General features: G+C 36.5%; 2 protein-coding genes across 3 annotated transcripts; one reads left to right on the forward strand and one right to left on the reverse strand.

Annotated features, from left to right (window-relative positions):
• Positions 1–217: 217 nt before the first annotated feature.
• Positions 218–3,341, reverse strand: LOC126799037 (protein LIKE COV 2-like). Of its 2 annotated transcripts, none has more exons than XM_050526156.1 (5): positions 3,171–3,340; positions 2,700–2,752; positions 2,506–2,615; positions 1,741–1,908; positions 218–280 (listed from the first exon to the last, which is right to left on the reverse strand). In XM_050526156.1, exons 1-5 carry the CDS (start codon positions 3,285–3,287, stop codon positions 240–242), a joined length of 489 nt encoding a protein of 162 aa, XP_050382113.1. In that variant the 5' UTR covers positions 3,288–3,340; the 3' UTR covers positions 218–239. The 2 variants fall into 2 exon arrangements, with proteins under 2 accessions (XP_050382113.1, XP_050382107.1); XM_050526150.1 differs by lacking the exon at positions 218–280 and adding an exon at positions 1,342–1,436 and having other exon boundaries at positions 3,171–3,341.
• A 13,351-nt stretch (positions 3,342–16,692) lies between these two features.
• Positions 16,693–18,569, forward strand: LOC126802558 (ribonucleoside-diphosphate reductase large subunit-like). Its single transcript, XM_050530203.1, has 7 exons — positions 16,693–16,943; positions 17,041–17,190; positions 17,345–17,431; positions 17,512–17,676; positions 17,782–17,836; positions 18,084–18,163; positions 18,477–18,569. Exons 1-7 carry the CDS (start codon positions 16,932–16,934, stop codon positions 18,567–18,569), a joined length of 642 nt encoding a protein of 213 aa, XP_050386160.1. The 5' UTR covers positions 16,693–16,931.
• The last annotated feature ends 505 nt before the right edge of the window (positions 18,570–19,074 follow it).

Here is a 19,074-nt window from a genome sequence, read left to right on the forward strand (position 1 = left end):
AAACAGTCAACACAATCAGTATTCCCACTACCACCAAATGCGTGTGGTTCAATTTTCAATCGTGTATATTCACGGCCCGTGCATGGAATATACTTTATTGCAAAACATCAAAAGCCTTTTGTATAGTGCACGAGTCAGGATCATGACTTATTTTACAGATCTTTCTACATTAACATGGGCGCCACTGATGTTTAGATATCCTTGGAACGTAGTATTTGGCAACTTAAGCAAGCATAACATCACGGTGGCCGGCGACACCATAGGCCCCATGACACCTGACCTAGCACAAGGGGTTGCTTAGCATTAGAGGAGAGGATGCAATGATCTTAGGCATGCATATTGGGACATCCTTTGTACAAAATGGACATGTAGACCACTGAGTGACCAGCACGTGTTGCTTTCTTGATCATGGGGTCATATATATATAGCCTCATTCCAATGAGGGATCCATTTTTTTGTTTAAAAAATAGATAGTTCATTCAAAAACTTTTCGATTACATTTTCATATCTCTACTTTCAACTTTAGAGTTTAATGTGTAGATCACCTCTGTAAAATTTCAGCCAAAATGGTGATCATTGAGATATCAAACTTGGTAAAAGCAATGAACGCATCAAATCTATCAAACCTGAACCGTTCATGCTTATAAGTTTAAGATGTTGTTAACTACATACTTGGTATTCCTGTACTAGTTTATGAACAAGAGGATAGCTTTGTTTGGGGGCCCCTTTCGAATGGTAAGTTTTTGATTAAGTCTGCTACTTGGATGCAATATGATCAGGTGCATAAACATGATCAATTTCAGCTTCTAAATAAGATGTGGAAACTTGATATACAAACAAAAATTAAAGTGTTTGGTTGGTTACTCATTAGATGTAGACTTAAAACCAGAGATAGATTGTCCTGATTCGGTATGATTGATTTCATCTAATTTCAATACATTAACAATGTCTGAATTTGATGAAACTTTGTAGTAATGGTCTTGAATAGCATACCTAAATACTAAATCACTTGTAGTGAAAAAAATTGACCGAAAAGTGCCAAAATTGGAACTTCACTCTGTAAGGAAAATGTAGTCTCAGCCCAAAATCCAAATAAAACCATATTGCAGTAACTACATTGTTCTGATAATAGTCATAATACCGGTCATTCAAATAAACCGATCAACACTAATAGATTGTTCTTAATCCAATGAAGGAAAATATGGATATTAATATTCTGGTTTTACTATGTCACTGCAAAAGTACATGTGCTCTAATAAAACCAAAAATTTCGTTTGCTTTTACTATACAGAAAAATTTCTTGCTAACTTTACTGTAATTAATCACTTTAAACTGATTAACAATAATAGAATGTACTTAATTCAAATGAAGGCAAACATGGGGACTGATGTTCTCGTTTACTATGTCATTGTAAAAGTACATTTGCTCTGACATCCCTGCAGAAGTACATGTGTTCTGTAATTACATCTTTTTAATCTTCTTTTATCTTTCACAATTGACGCGAAGCAGACGTTTAGAATGTGGTTTCTCTCTAATTATGATGATCCTATTTTCACTTATTCAGGCTCAAAAACAGATGTTCTTTTTAAAGCAAATACAATGACTTTTTGGCCGCATGTTACGTAATATAAGCATGCAGTTCCCACAACTTCTTCCTACTGCATTTAAGTACTTATTCATTTTCTCTTCATGCCATAAAATGCAGTCACTAAGCATAAACAAAAATAGATAATGTATAACCTGGAGAAATTGCGGCACTAATTTGTTTGGAGGCGGAGTAGATATGCTTAACAAAAGGCATTTTCTTTATAATCCATTCTCCCACAGAGATAACAGTGGCACCCATCCATGAGGAAACAAAGATACCAACAAAGAATACGAAAAGTAAGGATGTGATAAATCCAAGTCCTGCATCACAAATGAAGAGCCTTAAGACACACATGGGATTTTCATCAATCAGTAAAGAAACCAAAACAAACTGTGTAAAGAAAGAATAATTAATAAGGGACACTGGGAAGAAAACATGGTTTTCCTAGATATGTGAAAGTACAAAGATCATTTGACTTATTAGGAATGTTTCCTACACAAACCATACTCAGCACCAAGCCAATGAAACCCCCAGTCTTCCCCCAAGTGACATGCCGTGCATAGACTAACTACCGTTTGGAATTAAATCATCATAGAATGCGGCCTGCGTCTGTAATCTACTTGACATTAGAACTTAAGCTCTTCAGATTTCAACAACAGCCAGTCTTTCCTAAATGACATGCTCAGTGACCAATGATATGTTTGCTGCACTACCCACAACCTTCATAGTAATTTGGCAAACCTTCCTATCTCAAAATCAAAATTGATGTTCTCAATAGAGAAAACTAACCCAGTTTTACTTAAAAGTTATTTAACCAACAAATTAATAAAAATGGTATTATCAAGTCTTTGGCCGTTTACCTCACTTTTCAAAATAGGGTCTGAATAAAGAACACTAATTATACAGCCATAACTTACCAAATATCTCAATGCCAAGCTGCTCGTAGAGTGGGCTGAAGAACCCATCAACAAACTGGATAAACCACCACGTAACAAAGAATGTAACCGCAACAGGAAACAGAACTACACTGCAAACAATTCAACACGACTCTAAGCTTAGTAAAATCTGATAAAGAACCAAACACCTGAACACGATAGTTAACTCTACTTACATTCCGGTCATAAACTTCTTCGACACCCAACTCTGGAGAACAAAGCAACAAGCCTGAAAACAATCGGAGAACAACATTACATGCATGACAAGATTACAACATTAGTCCCGATCAGTAAAACTAGGAACACATTCGCCGCAGATTGTTGGACATTGAAGTACGAGGTGTATGCGTTGGCAAATTGTCGGACATTATAATCTGAACTCGAGTGAACAGCATTAGCTCGAATCAAATCTTAAATTTCACTAACAAACGTAGATTTCGGAAAAATAGAACAGTAAATAATGTAGTTAGATTTAGACTCTGAAACAAACTGGATTCTGTTTCATCGTAACTACACACAAATCCATAACTGAAGACTGGTTTCCAAATTGGGAGGACTCAACTTAAATTTTAAGAGATGAATCAGGGGAGTTTGGATGAGATCGGAGTAGGGTGACCGTACACGTGGAGGAGGAGAAGGAAGGGTACCTTGCGAGTGGAGGAATTGGGAGAGCTAGGGGGAGACTTGGCCGGGTCTTCGGGATCGGGACCGCCGTTCTCAGCTTGACTAAGTGGGATCGACGCCGACTCCTTTTCTTCCGCCATTTTTGTCTCTGAGAGAGAGAGAGAGAGAGAGAGAGAGAGAGAGAGAGAGAGAAAGAGAGAGGTTATGAGTTACGACCAAAGAGGAGTGAGAATGAGGGGTTTAGGTGGTGATTACAATGAGAGGGTATTTGGTGTAAACTGTACTGTTTAAGCAACACTATGGTTGGATTGCAACGAAAGCAATGGCATGGGCGTGTGAATTTGTAACGCTAGTTTTTGCCTATGAGAAATTTTGAAAAATAGCCATATTTCATGAGTTAAGTAACCTTATCGAAAGATTAAAAAAAATCAAAAATATCCATCTATCAACTACGAAAGCACTTGATTTGAATTCCAAATAAGGCCATTATATACCAACAATACAAATACATCTTGAGCACAACAAGAGTGTGAGACGAAACAACCTCTTCAAATTAGCACTGTGACTATGACAAAAAAGGATGGCATTAAACTTTTTAATCACACATGCATGTAAATGCACCACAATCATATATACACAACCAATTCTTTTGATCAGTATGGTATTGCGATGCCCAAAATAAATAAATTAAAAATAAATTAATATATATATATATATGCATTCTCTTATTATATCAGGAAACACAAATTTGCATTATACTCTTTTGTTAAGATAATTAGTCATACACTCATCCTTGAAGCCCCATTTACATATAAACACACTTCCTTTTTTTTCTTAAATCTACACCCAATTAATTATTTCAACATTCCTTATAGGTTTTATTTTTATAAATTTTTTTGTTTTTTTTTTCATTTTAGCTGGCTTCACTGTTTTGTTCTTTTGGTTGAAAAATAAAAACATCTCTTACATAAGTAGTTACGACTAATAAATTTTTTATGTTGCTTCCATGAACACACATTCTATATATATGCTCATTTTGTTTCTAACACAAATTTGTAGTTCTTATCTTTCTCATATGAAGGTAGTCTTTTTAAAATAATTTCATACATATTTTTCTCAATGAAACCAAATATTACCGCATAAAATTTAGAACGAGAGACGCAAGAGGAGGCAATCATGCATGGGTGGTACTTCTCGCCTACTCTCCTAGCCATAGTTGAAGAAAGATTATTAAAAGAGAAGAACAAATTAGGAGATATGAGATCAAGAAATATAACATGATCTGGTAAATACTTTATATATTATGCTAAAAGTTCCTCATCTTCTTTCTAGATAATGTTGTCTTCCCTATAGGTATATTTAAACGAGACAATGTTGTCTTCCTTGTATGTATATTTTCTTATACTAAAAGTTCCTCATCATAAGGTACTAGTCATCTTTTTTCTAGATTATATTGTCTTTCTTATAGGTATATTATCATATTCCTAGATAATGTTGTTTTCCTTATAGGTATAATTAAACAAGACAATGTTGTCTTCCTTGTAGGTATATTTTTTATGCTAAAAGTTTCTCATCGTAAGGTACTGGTCATCTTTTTTCTATATTATATTGTATGTTTTATAGGTATATTTTCTTATTCCTAGATAATGTTGTCTTACTTATATGTATAATTAAACAAGACAATGGTGTATTCCTTGTAGGTATAATAAAACAAGACAATGATGTCTTCCTTGTAGGTATATTTTCTTATGCTAAAAGTTTCTCATAGTAATGTTATCTTTCTTATAGGTATTTTCTTATTTTACCCAACTCTTAGAAGTAAGTATATCATCAAGTGACTCTTATTAGTCAGGTATATTATAACAAATATGATGAAGTCAAACAAATATTTATGTAATTTTAGTAATAATCAATTACCTATAATGAAGGTATCAATAAATTGAGCTTTAATTATGAAATAATCTCAACCTTTTTTTTTTAGGATTGGGTAAATTAGCATGGAATCATGATTGTGGTTTTTAATTTAGGTTCATGGCATGTTTAGTAAATATTTGTAAAATTAGGTTTTGTTATCCACATTTTTTAAATTAAATTAACTTAATAAATAAGGTTGGGTGTAAAATGAAGAGGTGTGTTTAATGTAAAACATGTATACCCAATGGGTGTATATCTAAATACCCTTTTTTTTTTAAGGATTTGCATTATACTTTTTATATGCATAAAATGCTATTAATTTTCAAGGGCTTATTAAATATTTTCTATAATCATTCGCAATAAACATTGACAATCATACTCTTCCTGGAAAAACTTCAGGAAGTGATTTAGCATACCCATGGCAAGGTTGCCAACGCCAATGGCCTTCAAGCAATCCCTTAGTCCTTTCGCCATGTCTCTCAAGTTGCTAACATTTGATCCAAAGTCAATTTCATCTACAAACATAGATATAAAAATTGAGCCCGAGACCCCAGAGAAACAAAATTAAATACATTTTTTACAAACCTGATTTGATCGGACCCGGAGTCTCTGAAACTGGAGCTTGTGTTAAAACAAGCTTATCTTATTTGATAATTCCAATTGAAGTTTTTAAATTTGTGAAAGAGTACCCTTTATTCACTAGTTGATTCCTCAAGACGTGAGCAATCTGTCTGAAAACACCAATGGCCTTCTCCCACGCATCATCCGGTTTGTCCATCTTCAACCGGCGTACCCAATATGATAACCTCCTTAAATAGAAGATGGAAACGGACATGTTTTTCCTCTAGATGCTTGGGGCCCTTTTCGTTCTCCATAGTGATATTGACACAGCCAATCGTTTGAAGACAAGAGTGGTTTGCGTTGTCTCAAGGGTATCGAACCCAAGCTTTAGAGTACCAAGGGTCATGACTCCCTTCATCCTCTCAAAGGGGTAATACACCAGGGATCCATAAGGTTGATAGAAAACTCCAGTGCGGTTCTTGGCCAAAGCTTGACTCATAGCTTGATTTAGTACTTCATCGTTCAAGGGGGTGCGAGAGATTATAATCTTCTGAGGGGTGGGATTTTCAAATATAAGTAGAGACTTCTGTCTTTCGGAATCGCCCCAGGGGTTGGCAGGCTGATATCAAACATTTATAATTCAAACATTCCATTAATTCTTCATTACTTTAAATTGCTCAAAGAAACTTCTTTATATAGCCGATATCAAAGCTTCAAAGTACTAACACTACTATAACTATCATAAATCATACGAGAGATCGATTTTCATTCATTCGTTTCAAAATTTTGAATCTATCAACATGGTATGTTATCCATGTAATATGTATGTATATATGTTTTCTCAAATATTTTATTTTCATATCATTATAAATGAATGTTCATATGGTAAAGCTTTGTTCTAACTTCTAAGTATCAATTGTTTTTCACTCTATACTGCTACCTAACAAATAGAAACATACATGTTAAATTTCACATTCAACCTATGAAAGAGATTTTTGAAATAATATAATATCTAACAAACAGGTTGGTGTAAAATCCATATAAGATATCTCAAATATATTTAGATACGTACCTAATCATGAGGTATGTAATTTTAAAAAAAAAACCTACTAGATAGGGGAAAAGCTTATATTTCTACCTTAAATATGGGTTGCATTGATGAAATATGAACAAAATCTACTTACAAGATAAAAACTTGACAATTATTCAAAAAAATGGAAAGTTTCTATCACCATGAAGTAATTTTGATTTTAAATTGATTTGAATTTTAAAACATTTTGAAATATAGATATGTATTTAAAGAAATGTTCCATTATTTCTATTTCTAGATTTATGATGAGCAAAAGAAAAACTGAAATTATTTAGGGACTATGGAAATCTATAATTAAGGTAATAAATGACAGCATAATTTCTTCATTGACTAATCACCGATGTATATCAGTTTTTAATAGTGACATTTTGTAATTATATTTAAGTGAATGTCAATAACTTGGTGAAGAATGAAGAAAAATATAGGTCGATTTCTCTTAAAATAACTTCTGAAAATTGGGTTTATAATGAAATACCCCAACAATATATCATGCATTAACTGACTGCGTAAAAGAATACAAGTCGCTTCACAACTATGCACTACACACACAAACCAAATAATGCATAGGACGAGCTAAAGAGAAAGACAAAGAGCTAAGTCTTGCTCATCCATAAAACAACGTAAAATCAAATCATTTCCCAACTTTGTATCACACACACATTATTACGTCATTTCCCAACTGTGTACCACATACACATAAGCAGACACGATGATCTTAATTCATAAAGGAATAACACACAATTAAAAAGCATGCCATGTAATCAAACTAGAACTGTTTGACACTACACGACAACATCTGGAGAAAACTTGTGAATCTGAGAAATCTCGTCCACCTGCAAAGTATGAGAACACCAAATCAAGGTCTGAAAAATCGAAAATATCGTCGAAATATCGATGATATTTTCGTTTTTTTCATATGAGGATATATCTTTAGCCTACCAAATTAGTTTCGCACGAAATTGTCGACATTTTCCGAAATATCGCGATATTTTCAAATTTCTTCGAAATATCGCGATATCAGTTCTGGCCCACGTGTTGCTTATCCATGTGGCGGCCCCTCCTTTCACCAAAACGTAGATCAAAATCATTTTGCAAGTGAGGAGATTCGAACCATGCTCTTTCCCTTATTTCCTTAAGGGCTCAGCCAACAAAATTAGCCTTAACCTTGTGTTCTTATTGGATCTTTATAATATATATCCACTCAAAATATAAAATATATAATTCCAATTAACTTTTCTACTTTATTTTTTTTCAACCTCTAATTATTCAACTATAAAATATTTTTTTAACTACTTTCAAAAATAAAATCACTATTAATAGCATCCATTTTTTTTTCCGAATCCTTCGAATTACTGTTCACAGGAACCAAATTTCCGATCACTATTCACAGAAACATATAAACCAATATACACTTATACAATTCACAATATAACATAAGATTAACACTTCCAAGCATTGAGAATTAATCAATTCCCCAGCAACGGCGCCAAAATGATAGATCGTTTTGTTAGAACGTCTATAAAATACCCTGAAAAACATCATCGTTAGTATAGAATAAGCAGGGATCGTTCAGTCCGGGGAATCAAAATGGCCTCAACACTTATCATGTTATTGGGGGGTTTGATTTGGATTCTAAAACTACAACGTAAAGTAAATCCTAAATTACTTATATACAATTGATCAACCATTCATCACATAAACAAAACACGAATTTCACTCAAGAAACATGTATGACACGCATAGAACAACATATAGGCAGCAAATTATTTCGATTCTTTCTAAGTCTATTTCAATTCCAATTCTAATTAGAGTCCTAAGCGGTTCATCTAATCGTTAAGACTTCTTATTTATCTAGAATCAACGAAGCGTTCAATCCTAAACATATGCTAAAAAGAGTTCAACATAACGAAGCGTACTAGTTAAACAACAAAGTAGCACATAAGCACATTAAGTCGAATTGGAGACATGTAAGCAAGCATGGCGTCACTCATCTTGATTAAGCATGCAAATTCCTAGAACTATCACAACCCGAAACAAGTATCAATAATTGAAACACGAAGCGCATATTCAATCAAAGAACACTTTGGTGAATGAAATCGCAACCTTAGGAGAACCATGGCCTTGGCTTCCTCAAGCATTGATTTAGATGCACAAGTTCAAGGAATTAATTGAAATAAAACCTAAAATTATTTCGAAACCTACTGCCCCTATGTCATTATACACAGCAAACATACAAATCTCATGAATTCATACAATCAAAACATAAAACCAAAGAAGTCTGAATTTATGTTCTTCATATATAAAACCGAAAATCACATCCAAGAATTCATACAATGAAATCGAAAATTGCAGAAAACCAAAAGAAAAGCATCGAAATTTCCATAATCATCGAAATTGTAGTCCTTCCACCAAATTAGTTCCCATCGTTATTCATCTCACAGGAAAAGCAACTGCATAACCAAATAGAACATGCTAATTCCATATAAGAATTTGTGGCCATTAATAATTTTAGTATTGCCATTTAGTGGTTGATTTGCACATCTTTTAAAAGTAAACTTTATAACATTCAACCAAATGCCACAACCACAGTCGATCACACGGAAATAACAAAGCTATCCAAATCTGAACTCAACCTAACACTGAAGTTGACTACTTCTTGTCTCTGTCAAAAATTGTACTCGTTGTGGTATTAGATAAAAATGATTTACATGTATGAAACCAGTGAAGTAAAATTTGTTCACTTAGGAACTAAATTGTTTAATTACAATATTTGGAATTGCTTATACGACATAATGAGTCATTTTTATAACATTAAGATCAAGACGCTAAATGGAATATAAATGTTGTAGATGAATTGAACCTCCTAACATCATGTCGTATTTTTGTTATGTTAAAAGTTCCGTGTTAAAATACAAATAGATCTTATTCTTCTAAATTAATCTAGAGTCTAACATTGTTCACATACCGATAAAATCGCTTAATCATAATATTGAAAACTTCTCATATGCTACAAGCCGATCATTTCATCGCATTAAAACCAAGATTGACAATACACGAAAGTATATACAACAGAAGGCTAAGCATACCTAAATTTTGAAACTTTGTAGAGATGATTTTGAATATCATACCTAAATATTGAATCACTTATGATAAAAAAAATTGACCGAAAAAATGTCAAAATTAGAACTTCACTATATAATTTTTTAGAGTGAATGTCCACTCTGGATATGTAATGTATATATAAATTTGTCTAACTTTGATGAAATGGTGTGAGTAACAAATGTTTCCAGCTCATTGTCCCCTTTTGTGCATACATGACTCATGACTCTCGTATATCGATATATGGTATTCATCGTATAGTCTCATAAATCATTCAAATAGCCATTCAAATAACCATTCAAAAATTTGGTGAATCTCACTTGCAAATTCCAATAAAACATTCAAAGGGGCAATCTAGGGCAATTTAAAGAGTTTCGCTGTCCATTTTAAATCTTGGTATAAGGAAACTTCATCAAATAAATCAACTCATGTCACTCAATTGTTGTCCACAAACCAGAACAACATCCAAATTCATCAAAATCAAAACAACAAACGTGAATCCAAGCACAAACGTGGTGTCTGTGGGAAGTCACCAATATTGTTGATATTGTTGCTTTGGTGATATTGTTGGCATAGCAAGATTTAGAGGTGAGTACTTCATTGTTACAATTTAATTTGAGTTAGTAACATAGTTCATGTGGCGACAACCTTTATAAATTATTCTAAGAATACTTTTGATTTAAAATTACATGAATTTGATCGTCTACGATTCATGTGTAAGTAAAATGAAGTTTTAATAAAATGATTTCAAAGGCTGGAGCTTGTGAACTATGATTAATGATAATTTGTTGTTATTAATATAGTATAGTTTAATTGTACATGTATAATAATGGTAATAATAATATACATATAAAGTAACTATATTATATTCTCCATTGTTATTGTTGCAAATTGTTTGTTATTGGCGGATGAGATCGAAAGGGAAGAAAATGTATCTTCCGGTATTTTGTATGAATTATGGTTGATTGTTTATTATTGGCGGATGAGACCGGAATGAAAGAAAATGTACCTTCTGGAAAATTGGTTTATTGGCATGATGTGGTTATGTTATGATGATGTGAGAGTTGTTTGGTTTTGTTTTGATTCAATATTATCATGGACATGATTAATTTTATTGTACAAGTTAATTTAACATTTAAGTCGTGTTAAAATATTTTCTGGTATTTGGACATGGGTCACAGTTGTGACATGAGATAATGAATCGGAAACCAAGCCTTTGGCCGGGTGATTGGTTACGATCAGTTAGAGCTCTAGTATGTCTGTCGTTGCAGGGCATGAGAGGTAAACTAATGAGGTTACCTGGGTCTCATGAGTTGTTAGTCTTTCTTGTTGGATGAATGTGATGATGTAGATTACCGCTTTTATGATTCTTTGACATACATAGTAAATTATTAATTTGTGTATATTTACATGGAATGCAATTTAAGTACATGTTTTTTATTGTTTACTCATACAAGCTCCTAGAGTTTACCGGGTTGTTTGTTTATAACCCGGTGCACTAATTCAATGGTGTAGGGGTTAGACTTGCAAGTGATGATTAGCAGGTTAAGAGGTCGTGTGTTGCAGTAGCTTTTGTTGGCTATAGATTTTGGTGAGCTCGAAGTGAGCATTACATTTACCATGTATTCACTTGTATTTAATGGTGATGCAATTGTCGGTTAGGTTGAGTTGTATGATTCAAACTCAGTTTTTAATATCTAGGATAATTGTAAGATCAATGTTATTTATCAAGAATTACTTGAATTTGAAATTTTGATCATTTTAAATTAGGGGTCGTGACATGTTGGACGAGCGATAGTGAAATAATAACCCCAGTCGGAACATGGGTGTCGCGGTGGTATCTTTGTTACTTTGTAGATGGGCTAGGTTACTTAGTTAGGTCCTATCAACTCCCGCCCTCTTAAGTAGCAGTTTGGCCACAAGCTGCAAACTGTGGAAATGTCTTCACAATGAACTCTGCATCATACTAAGTAGAGTCTGTTGCAGGCATACCATCCCATTACACAAGCCATTGAGTCACTCATTTTTTGTGTCTGCCAATGACCTGCATATCCAACAAGCGCTTTGGTTTCCAATCAATCAACCTTGTAGCATCATACTGCAGTAGAGAAGCAGAGACAATGATGTTTTCCCCAATGTGTTTCTTCATCAATGACACATGGAAAACCAGATGTAGCTTCGAGGATGGGGGAAGTTCAAGCTTGTAAGCTACTGGTCCGAGCTTGGCAGCAATATTGAATGGACCATAGTAGCGGGGGGAAGTTTGTGACTGGGGCAGTGCACAAGTGATCTCTGCCAATAGGGTTGGAGCTTTAGGTAGACCCAGTCACCTACAACAAACATTTTTTCACTACAGTGTCGATCAACTTGTTGTTTCATATGGTTTTGTGCAATGTTCATATTAGACTTGAGGGTTTGGAGCAACTCATCTATGTCCCTGAGGGCTTTGTCCACTGCGTTGACCGTTGTAGAGCCGAGAAAATACATCAAGATGGTAGGAGGAGTAGTACCATACAGAGCTTCAAAAGGCGACATCTTAATAGTGGAGTGGTATGATGTATTATACCAGTACTCCGCCCAGTGTATCAAAGAGGACCAATTCTCTGGTTTGTCTGCCACAAAGCAACGAAAATAATGTTCCACTGATCGGTTAACAACCTCCATTTGGCCATCTGACTGTGAGTGATACGCAGAGCTCCTGCAGAGTCTGGTGCCTTGTAGTTTGAAAAAGGCCTCCTACAAATTACTTAGGAAAATGGGGTCCTGATCCAAAACGATTGTTCTTGGCATTCCATGTAAACGAAACACCTCTTTTGTAAAAACTTCTGCGATATAGGTGGCAATATATGGGTGAGTTATTGCCACAAAGTGTCTATACTTAGAAAGCTTGTCAATCACTACCATAATGCAATTATTTCTATCGGAGGTTGGAAGACCATCAATAAAATCCATCGATATGTCAAACCAAACTTGTTTCGGAATAGGGAGGGGGTTCAAGAGACCTGCATGTTTGGTAGTGTCATAGTGTTGTCGTTGTCCCTGCACATAAGAAAAACCATTTTCTTGCCATTTTCCCTCATTGCAGAGCCTCTATTATGGACTTGGCCTCTGGATCTATCTCACAAACTTAAACAATATGTGGTATGCAATCAATAATGGGACCACTAATACTTTGAATTGTACATACCTCATGGCGGTGCGAGAGGAAATTCGGCACCGTATTCAATTGGCCCGGCTTGTACTCGCTCTTGTAGTCATACCCGAGCAGTTTGACCATCCATTTTAATTGAAGAGGTGTGCTAATGCATTGATCCATCATGTGCTTCAGTATTTGGTGGTCTGTCACGGCAGTGAATTGGTTGCCCAGTATGTATGGTCGCCATTTTTCTACTTCCAATAGGATTACCAACATCTCTTTCTCATAGATTGAAAGTAATTAATTCTTGGCAGAGAGGGTCTTACTGAGGTAGGCGATTGGATGATGGTCTTGCGATAAAACTGCTCTGATCCTTATGCCGCTTGCATCAGTAGCAATAGTGAATGATTTGGAGAAGTCTGGTAAGGCGAGGACTGGGGTATGAGTGAGGGTGTGCTTGAGCAGATGAAAGGCCTCTCAGCCGCTTGATTCCACCTTAATTGTTATCTTTCAACAAATATGTGAGAGGTTTTGCGATAGAGCCGAAGTGAGCAATGAACCGCTTGTAATACCCCGCTAAACCCAAAAATCCACGTAGGCCCTTTAATGTCGTGGGCTTGGGCGAATCACATAAACACTGCACTTTGCTCGGATCCACTGCCACGCTTGAAGCAGAAATCACATATCCTAGGTAGTGCACCGCTTATTGGGTAAAGGAGGATTTTTGTAACTTCACTTTGAGGTTGTTATTGGTCAGTAGCTGGAATACCTCTTCAAGGTGGTGTAGGTGAGATTCAAAGTCCCTACTATAAACAAGAATATCATATATAAAAACAAAAATGCCTTCCGAAGGAGAGGAGCGAATACCTTGTTCATGTGAGCTTGGAAGGTTGATGGCGCATTCGACAAACCAAAAGGCATTACGAGAAACTCAAAGTGGTCCTCATGTGTTCGGAATGCGGTTTTATAAACATCATCCGGGTGCATGCGGATTTGATAGTAACCCGACTGTAAATCCAACTTATAAAAGTAACGTGCACCATTGAGTTCATCCAATAACTCATCGACCACCAGAATTGGAAAACGATCTTTTATCGTGGCGGCATTAAGGGCGCGGTAATCCACACAAAAGCGCCATGTGCCCTCTTTCTTGCGGACTGGAAGCACCGGGGAAGAGAATGGGCTAGTACTCTTCTGAATTATGCCTTGAGCAAGCTTGTCTCTAACTTGAGTCTCAAGTTCATTCTTTTGTGAGTGGGCATACCGATAAGGTCTCAAATTTATAGGAATTGTGCCGGAAAAAAGTGGAATGCGGTGGTCGAGGTGGTGGTAATTCTGTCAACGGGGCAAACACGGTAGTGAACTTAGTCAGTAGCTTTTGTAAGGCTAGGTCTTGGTCAAGTTTGGGAAGGGAGAGATTTGGGCTAGTGGGATCGAGGGGAATGAGGGCCATAATTTCGGCCTGGTCCAATGGAGGTGTGTTTTTTATGCCCTGAAGCACATGACAACGGTTTTGGGCTTGAAAGACCAATATCTTTTCAGCAAAGTGCATTCCCACAAAGCCCAATGACCTCCCAACAGAATATCACAACCTTCCACCGCCAAGAGTGGAAATTATTGTACCAAAGTATAGTCTTGAATTGTTACTCGGACATCAATAGCCATACCAGCCGGAGTAATACAATGGCCGGAGGCGGATTTGAAGCGCATAGTTGGTGGTGATTACACAGTACAACCCAATTTAGTTGCTACCCTTAGATTTAAGAAATTCATTGCACTCCCACAATCAATAAACACTGTAATGTGTTCACTACCAATCAACCCTTTGAATTTTAACATATCACTCATCTTAGTTATAGTTATAGAATGGAAAAAGTGGGTTTCTGTTGGGTCTGTAAGGTTGGGCTCATCTGTGTCCATTTGAGTTTGGGCTAGGGTTGGATCGGGTGTTTGTTGGTGGGTCAGGTTCAAGGAGGGCGACAATTGTTTTTTTTTTTTTTGCAGATGCGTTTGTCGTGCCATTTCTCATCACACTGAAAGCAGAGACCCAAGGCCCGACATTCACGTTGTGCATCCCGCCCCCAAGTTCTAACTGGTGTGTCTTGGTGCGGTGCTAATTGATTGTTGGTAGTGGACTGAGTTTGAAATCGGGGATGGTTGTTTTGGCCGGTAGTGGTGTGGGATGAGTTGGAACCAGGACCACTGTATGAGCACGGGGTTTGGGACCACAAATTAGGTTTCCGGGAACGTACCGCCTTGAGGTCTCTATCTCTGGCCTCAAACCGCCGAGCAAGGAGTTGCGCCATTGTAAGAGTCTGAGGATCTAACGCCGCCACCATGTGTTGAATCTCCGGTTTAAGACCCCCAATAAACATTGGAAGGAGTTGATGGTTAGGCCAATTAGGAACCCGACAAGATAACTTCGTGAACTTCATGATAAACTCATTAACGGAATTGTGTTGTTGCAGATGGGACAACTGAGCCTTGTAATCAATGGCGCTACCGCCGCCAAAGTGCTCGAGAAATGCCGACACAAAGCGCTCCCAAGAGGTGGTGGGGTTTCTAATTTCATAGGCATTCATCCAAAGCGAGGCATCAGGACCGAAATGAGACGCCACGGTGTTTATGCGCTCCGCCGGAGGAATCCATTGTTGGCGAAGGTACCGGTCAACCATGGCTAGCCAACCCACTGGGTCATCACCAACAAATCTTGGAAGCTCCATCTTCGGGGGATGAAATGGCTCAGGTGGGTGCAGGGGCTGGGAACGCACTACAGAATAGTGGTTCGGGTAATAGAAGGAGCCCGGATGGATCTCAGAGTGTGGAGGTATGGTGGTGGTAGTGGAGTATATTGGGCCGGGAGAAAAGAACTGTGAGTTTCCAGAAGGAGAAAACTGATGTGAGTAGGTTGGTTAGGTAGTGGAAATAAGAGAAATGATGTGAGGTGGCTGGTTGAGTAGTGGAAATAAGAGAAGAGCCAGATGAAGACGGGTGGGAGGGTATGACTGTGTTAGTAAGAGGTGGGAAGCCCGGTGGTGTATGGGGAGTGGAGGATGTGGGTTGGGTTTATGTCGCCGAGTGAGTGGTGGCAGTCTCGGATGATGACGGACGGTTAGCCAAGCACTGGATTATCGTATTCTTCAAAGCTTCAAAACTGCTGGTCATTTGGTGCCGCATATCTATCTATTCTTGGTGAAGAACATCAATAGAAAAATGGAGATCTTCGTTTTGAGCACGAAGAAGTTCCATGTACAGTGGTGGTGGATCAGAAACAGGGTCAGGCAGGGGTGGGATTCCAGGGTGGGGTGGTGGCTGAGATGGATTTGGGTTTTGGTTGCCCCTAACGTCATGGTTCTGATACCAAATAATATGTTCACTCACTGAAAAAGGGTTGATTGCAAGAGAGGATTGGCAGATTTACTCAATTTGAACAAGATTTTAACGGAAAAGGAAAGCTGAGAAACGAAAGTGCAGAATTGAAGTTTCAGAGGAAAATAGATAAGAGAATTAACTAGGTTTAAATAACATACAAAGTAGCATACAAAGGCATTGTGTCGCATCCCAGAGGCCTATTCTAAGTTCTGGCTTGGCTATTGGGGCCTCATGTGGGAGTCTAATAGGCCTATGCCTAGTGCTGGTCAGTGGGACATACACCTTTAGCAACTGAGGTCAGAAATTGGCCTTCAGCAATCACGGCCAGAAAAAATGGCCTATAACAATCAGGGCCAGAAATTGGCCCTAAGCAATTGGGGCCAGAAATTGGCCTTAAGCAATTGAGGCCAGAAAGTGGCCTACGCTTAGTGCTAGATCTGGCTGCAATTGGGAGCATTGCCCAGGACTGGCTAAATTTTGGAATTACTGTAATCAGTGCTCTTAATTTAGATTCATGGAACTTCTGCACAGGGAAAGGCCAAAAAGGTTGTCCCGGCACAGCAACTGTGGTTTGAAGTATTGAAATCACAAATTGAAACGGGAACTCCCTACATGCTTTTTAAGGTGATTTCTTAGTGAGATTATATTTACTTTGTTATTATCCATGTGCTTCTGAGTTATACAATCTTCTAATTTGTTTTTGTTTCTCTTTGTTTCGTAGGATACGTGCAACAAGAAAAGCAATCAGCAAAATCTGGGAACCATAAAATGCTCTAACTTGTGTACTGAGGTTATTGAGTACACTAGTCCAACAGAAACTGTTGTATGCAACCTGGCATCAATTGCTCTACCCCGATTTGTCCGGGAGAAGGTCAGGCGCTTCTCTTGTGCTCAAACTCATTCACTAGTATTACATTGTGCTCAATTATTTATTATATTATTGTATCGGTGATTGAAGGGCCAAACTGGTCTTATATTTCATTCAGTTCATGATTGGTTGTCATATAACTTTTGACTTAATACAGGGTGTTCCATTTGAGTCACATCCATCTAAGCTTGTTGGAAGCAAAGGTTCCAAAAATCAATACTTTGACTTTGAAAAATTAGCAGAGGTAAGTGTTTGGCATTTTCTTTCTTCTCAATAATGTTTCTCTCTAAAGGTTTTATTTATGGCTTGTGTGTTGCCAATCAGGTCACTTCAATTGTCACTGTAAACCTCAATAAGATAATTGATGTTAATTATTATCCCGTTGAGAGTGTAAAGACTTCTAATTTACGACATAGGCCAATTGGGATTGGGGTTCAGGGTCTTGCTGATACCTTCATCTTGCTTGGCATGTCCTTTGATTCACCTGAGGTAATTTCCATTTTCAATTTGCTTCTTACTTTTCCTCTGTCATCTGTACAACTGTGAATTTTTATACTTATGTTGTTTTGTCTGTTCGTTTGTTTTAAATTGTAGGCTCAACAACTGAATAAGGACATTTTTGAGACCATTTACTATCATGCCCTGAAAGGTTCTTCTGAGTTGCAAGACTTCAGTCACTTCACCCCGTAAAGAATTCCCTTCTCCTTCAATTGAACCTCATACTCTCTCTCTCTCTCTCTATCTCTCTCTCTGGAAAAAGGTACGACTCTTACTTGTTTGTTATGTACATGGAGGACAAATAAGAACTTGTTTGTTATGTAGGAGTACATGACATATCATAACTTTTTTGTTACTGGAAAATGATTCTTACTTATTGTTATGTTCATGTTTGACAGATCGGAATTTGTTTGAGCTTTGTGGTCTAGTGTTGGTCTATGATGCACTAGTACGGGTACGGGATACAGATATGGGTACGGTATGATACGAAGACACGTTTTTTCTAGTATGTAGCGTTTTGGATACGTTTTGTAAAATAATATTTAATATATATATATATAATAAATTCTAAAATTTGATAAAAACAAGCAATTAAAAATTTATAACACCTAAATGCCATCAATTTTATAATAAACATAACTACATAAGTCCATCAAATATCCCACATATCCTCATTTTTGTATTGTGGAGTTCTTCTTGAAAGGAGCCGAAGATTGTTATGAACAAAAACTAAGTCTTCAACTCTTTGAGGTGTAATCTTATTACTTCTCAATGAGTGTATAAATTTGTAGGTGCTCCAATTCCTCTCACAACATAAAGATGAGAAATGTTGCCCTAGTAATTTTAAGGGTAGCTTTTGGATATTTGGTGTGGTAGAACCATGAACAATCCACCATTTTATAGGGTCCATCTTACCTCTATCATTCATGGAATCACTACTTGCAAACTCATCAAAGCATGCTGAAAAAGAGGCAAACTCCTCATTAACCATCCTTCTTTCATCTTCATTAGCAAGGTACTTCTTGAGACATTATTTTCTCTTTTTTGCAATCTCACTATCTTGAAGTGGAGGAATACGATTAGGAGCTCCATTAAGATATTCCATACTATAATATCTATAAATTTCATATAAATCACAACACACAATTAACATTTGAAAGTTGTAATTGGAAATGTAAAACTAAAATTCAAATATATAATTCAAAGAATTAATTTCAGTTTACCCCCCTAAACTTTACACTCAAAATCAGTTCACCCCTTAAATTTTTATTTTAATTAGTTTACCCCCTATAATTTCAAATAACATCAAATAATGACAAAATTCAGATTTTGAGTGTAAAATTTATGGGGGTAAACTGAAATGAATTCTAATTCAAATGTACCTTGGAT

This window comes from Argentina anserina, chromosome 1 (assembly GCF_933775445.1).
Source record: "Argentina anserina chromosome 1, drPotAnse1.1, whole genome shotgun sequence".
In the NCBI taxonomy this organism is placed as follows: domain Eukaryota; kingdom Viridiplantae; phylum Streptophyta; class Magnoliopsida; order Rosales; family Rosaceae; genus Argentina; species Argentina anserina.

What these genes read in the sequence shown, in the direction of transcription:
- LOC126799037 (XM_050526150.1), bottom strand. Translation starts at nt 3,287, where the DNA reads ATGGCGGAAGAAAAGGAGTCGGCGTCGATCCCACTTAGTCAAGCTGAG. An exon ending in AAGAAGTTTATGACCGGAAT is followed by an intron (nt 2,616 to 2,699) that starts GTAAGTAGAGTT and finishes AATTGTTTGCAG; the next exon opens with TGTAGTTCTGTTTCCTGTTG. An exon ending in GCTTGGCATTGAGATATTTG is followed by an intron (nt 1,909 to 2,505) that starts GTAAGTTATGGC and finishes TTTGTGATGCAG; the next exon opens with GACTTGGATTTATCACATCC.
- LOC126802558 (XM_050530203.1), top strand. An exon ending in CCCGATTTGTCCGGGAGAAG is followed by an intron (nt 17,191 to 17,344) that starts GTCAGGCGCTTC and finishes GACTTAATACAG; the next exon opens with GGTGTTCCATTTGAGTCACA. An exon ending in ACTTTGAAAAATTAGCAGAG is followed by an intron (nt 17,432 to 17,511) that starts GTAAGTGTTTGG and finishes GTTGCCAATCAG; the next exon opens with GTCACTTCAATTGTCACTGT.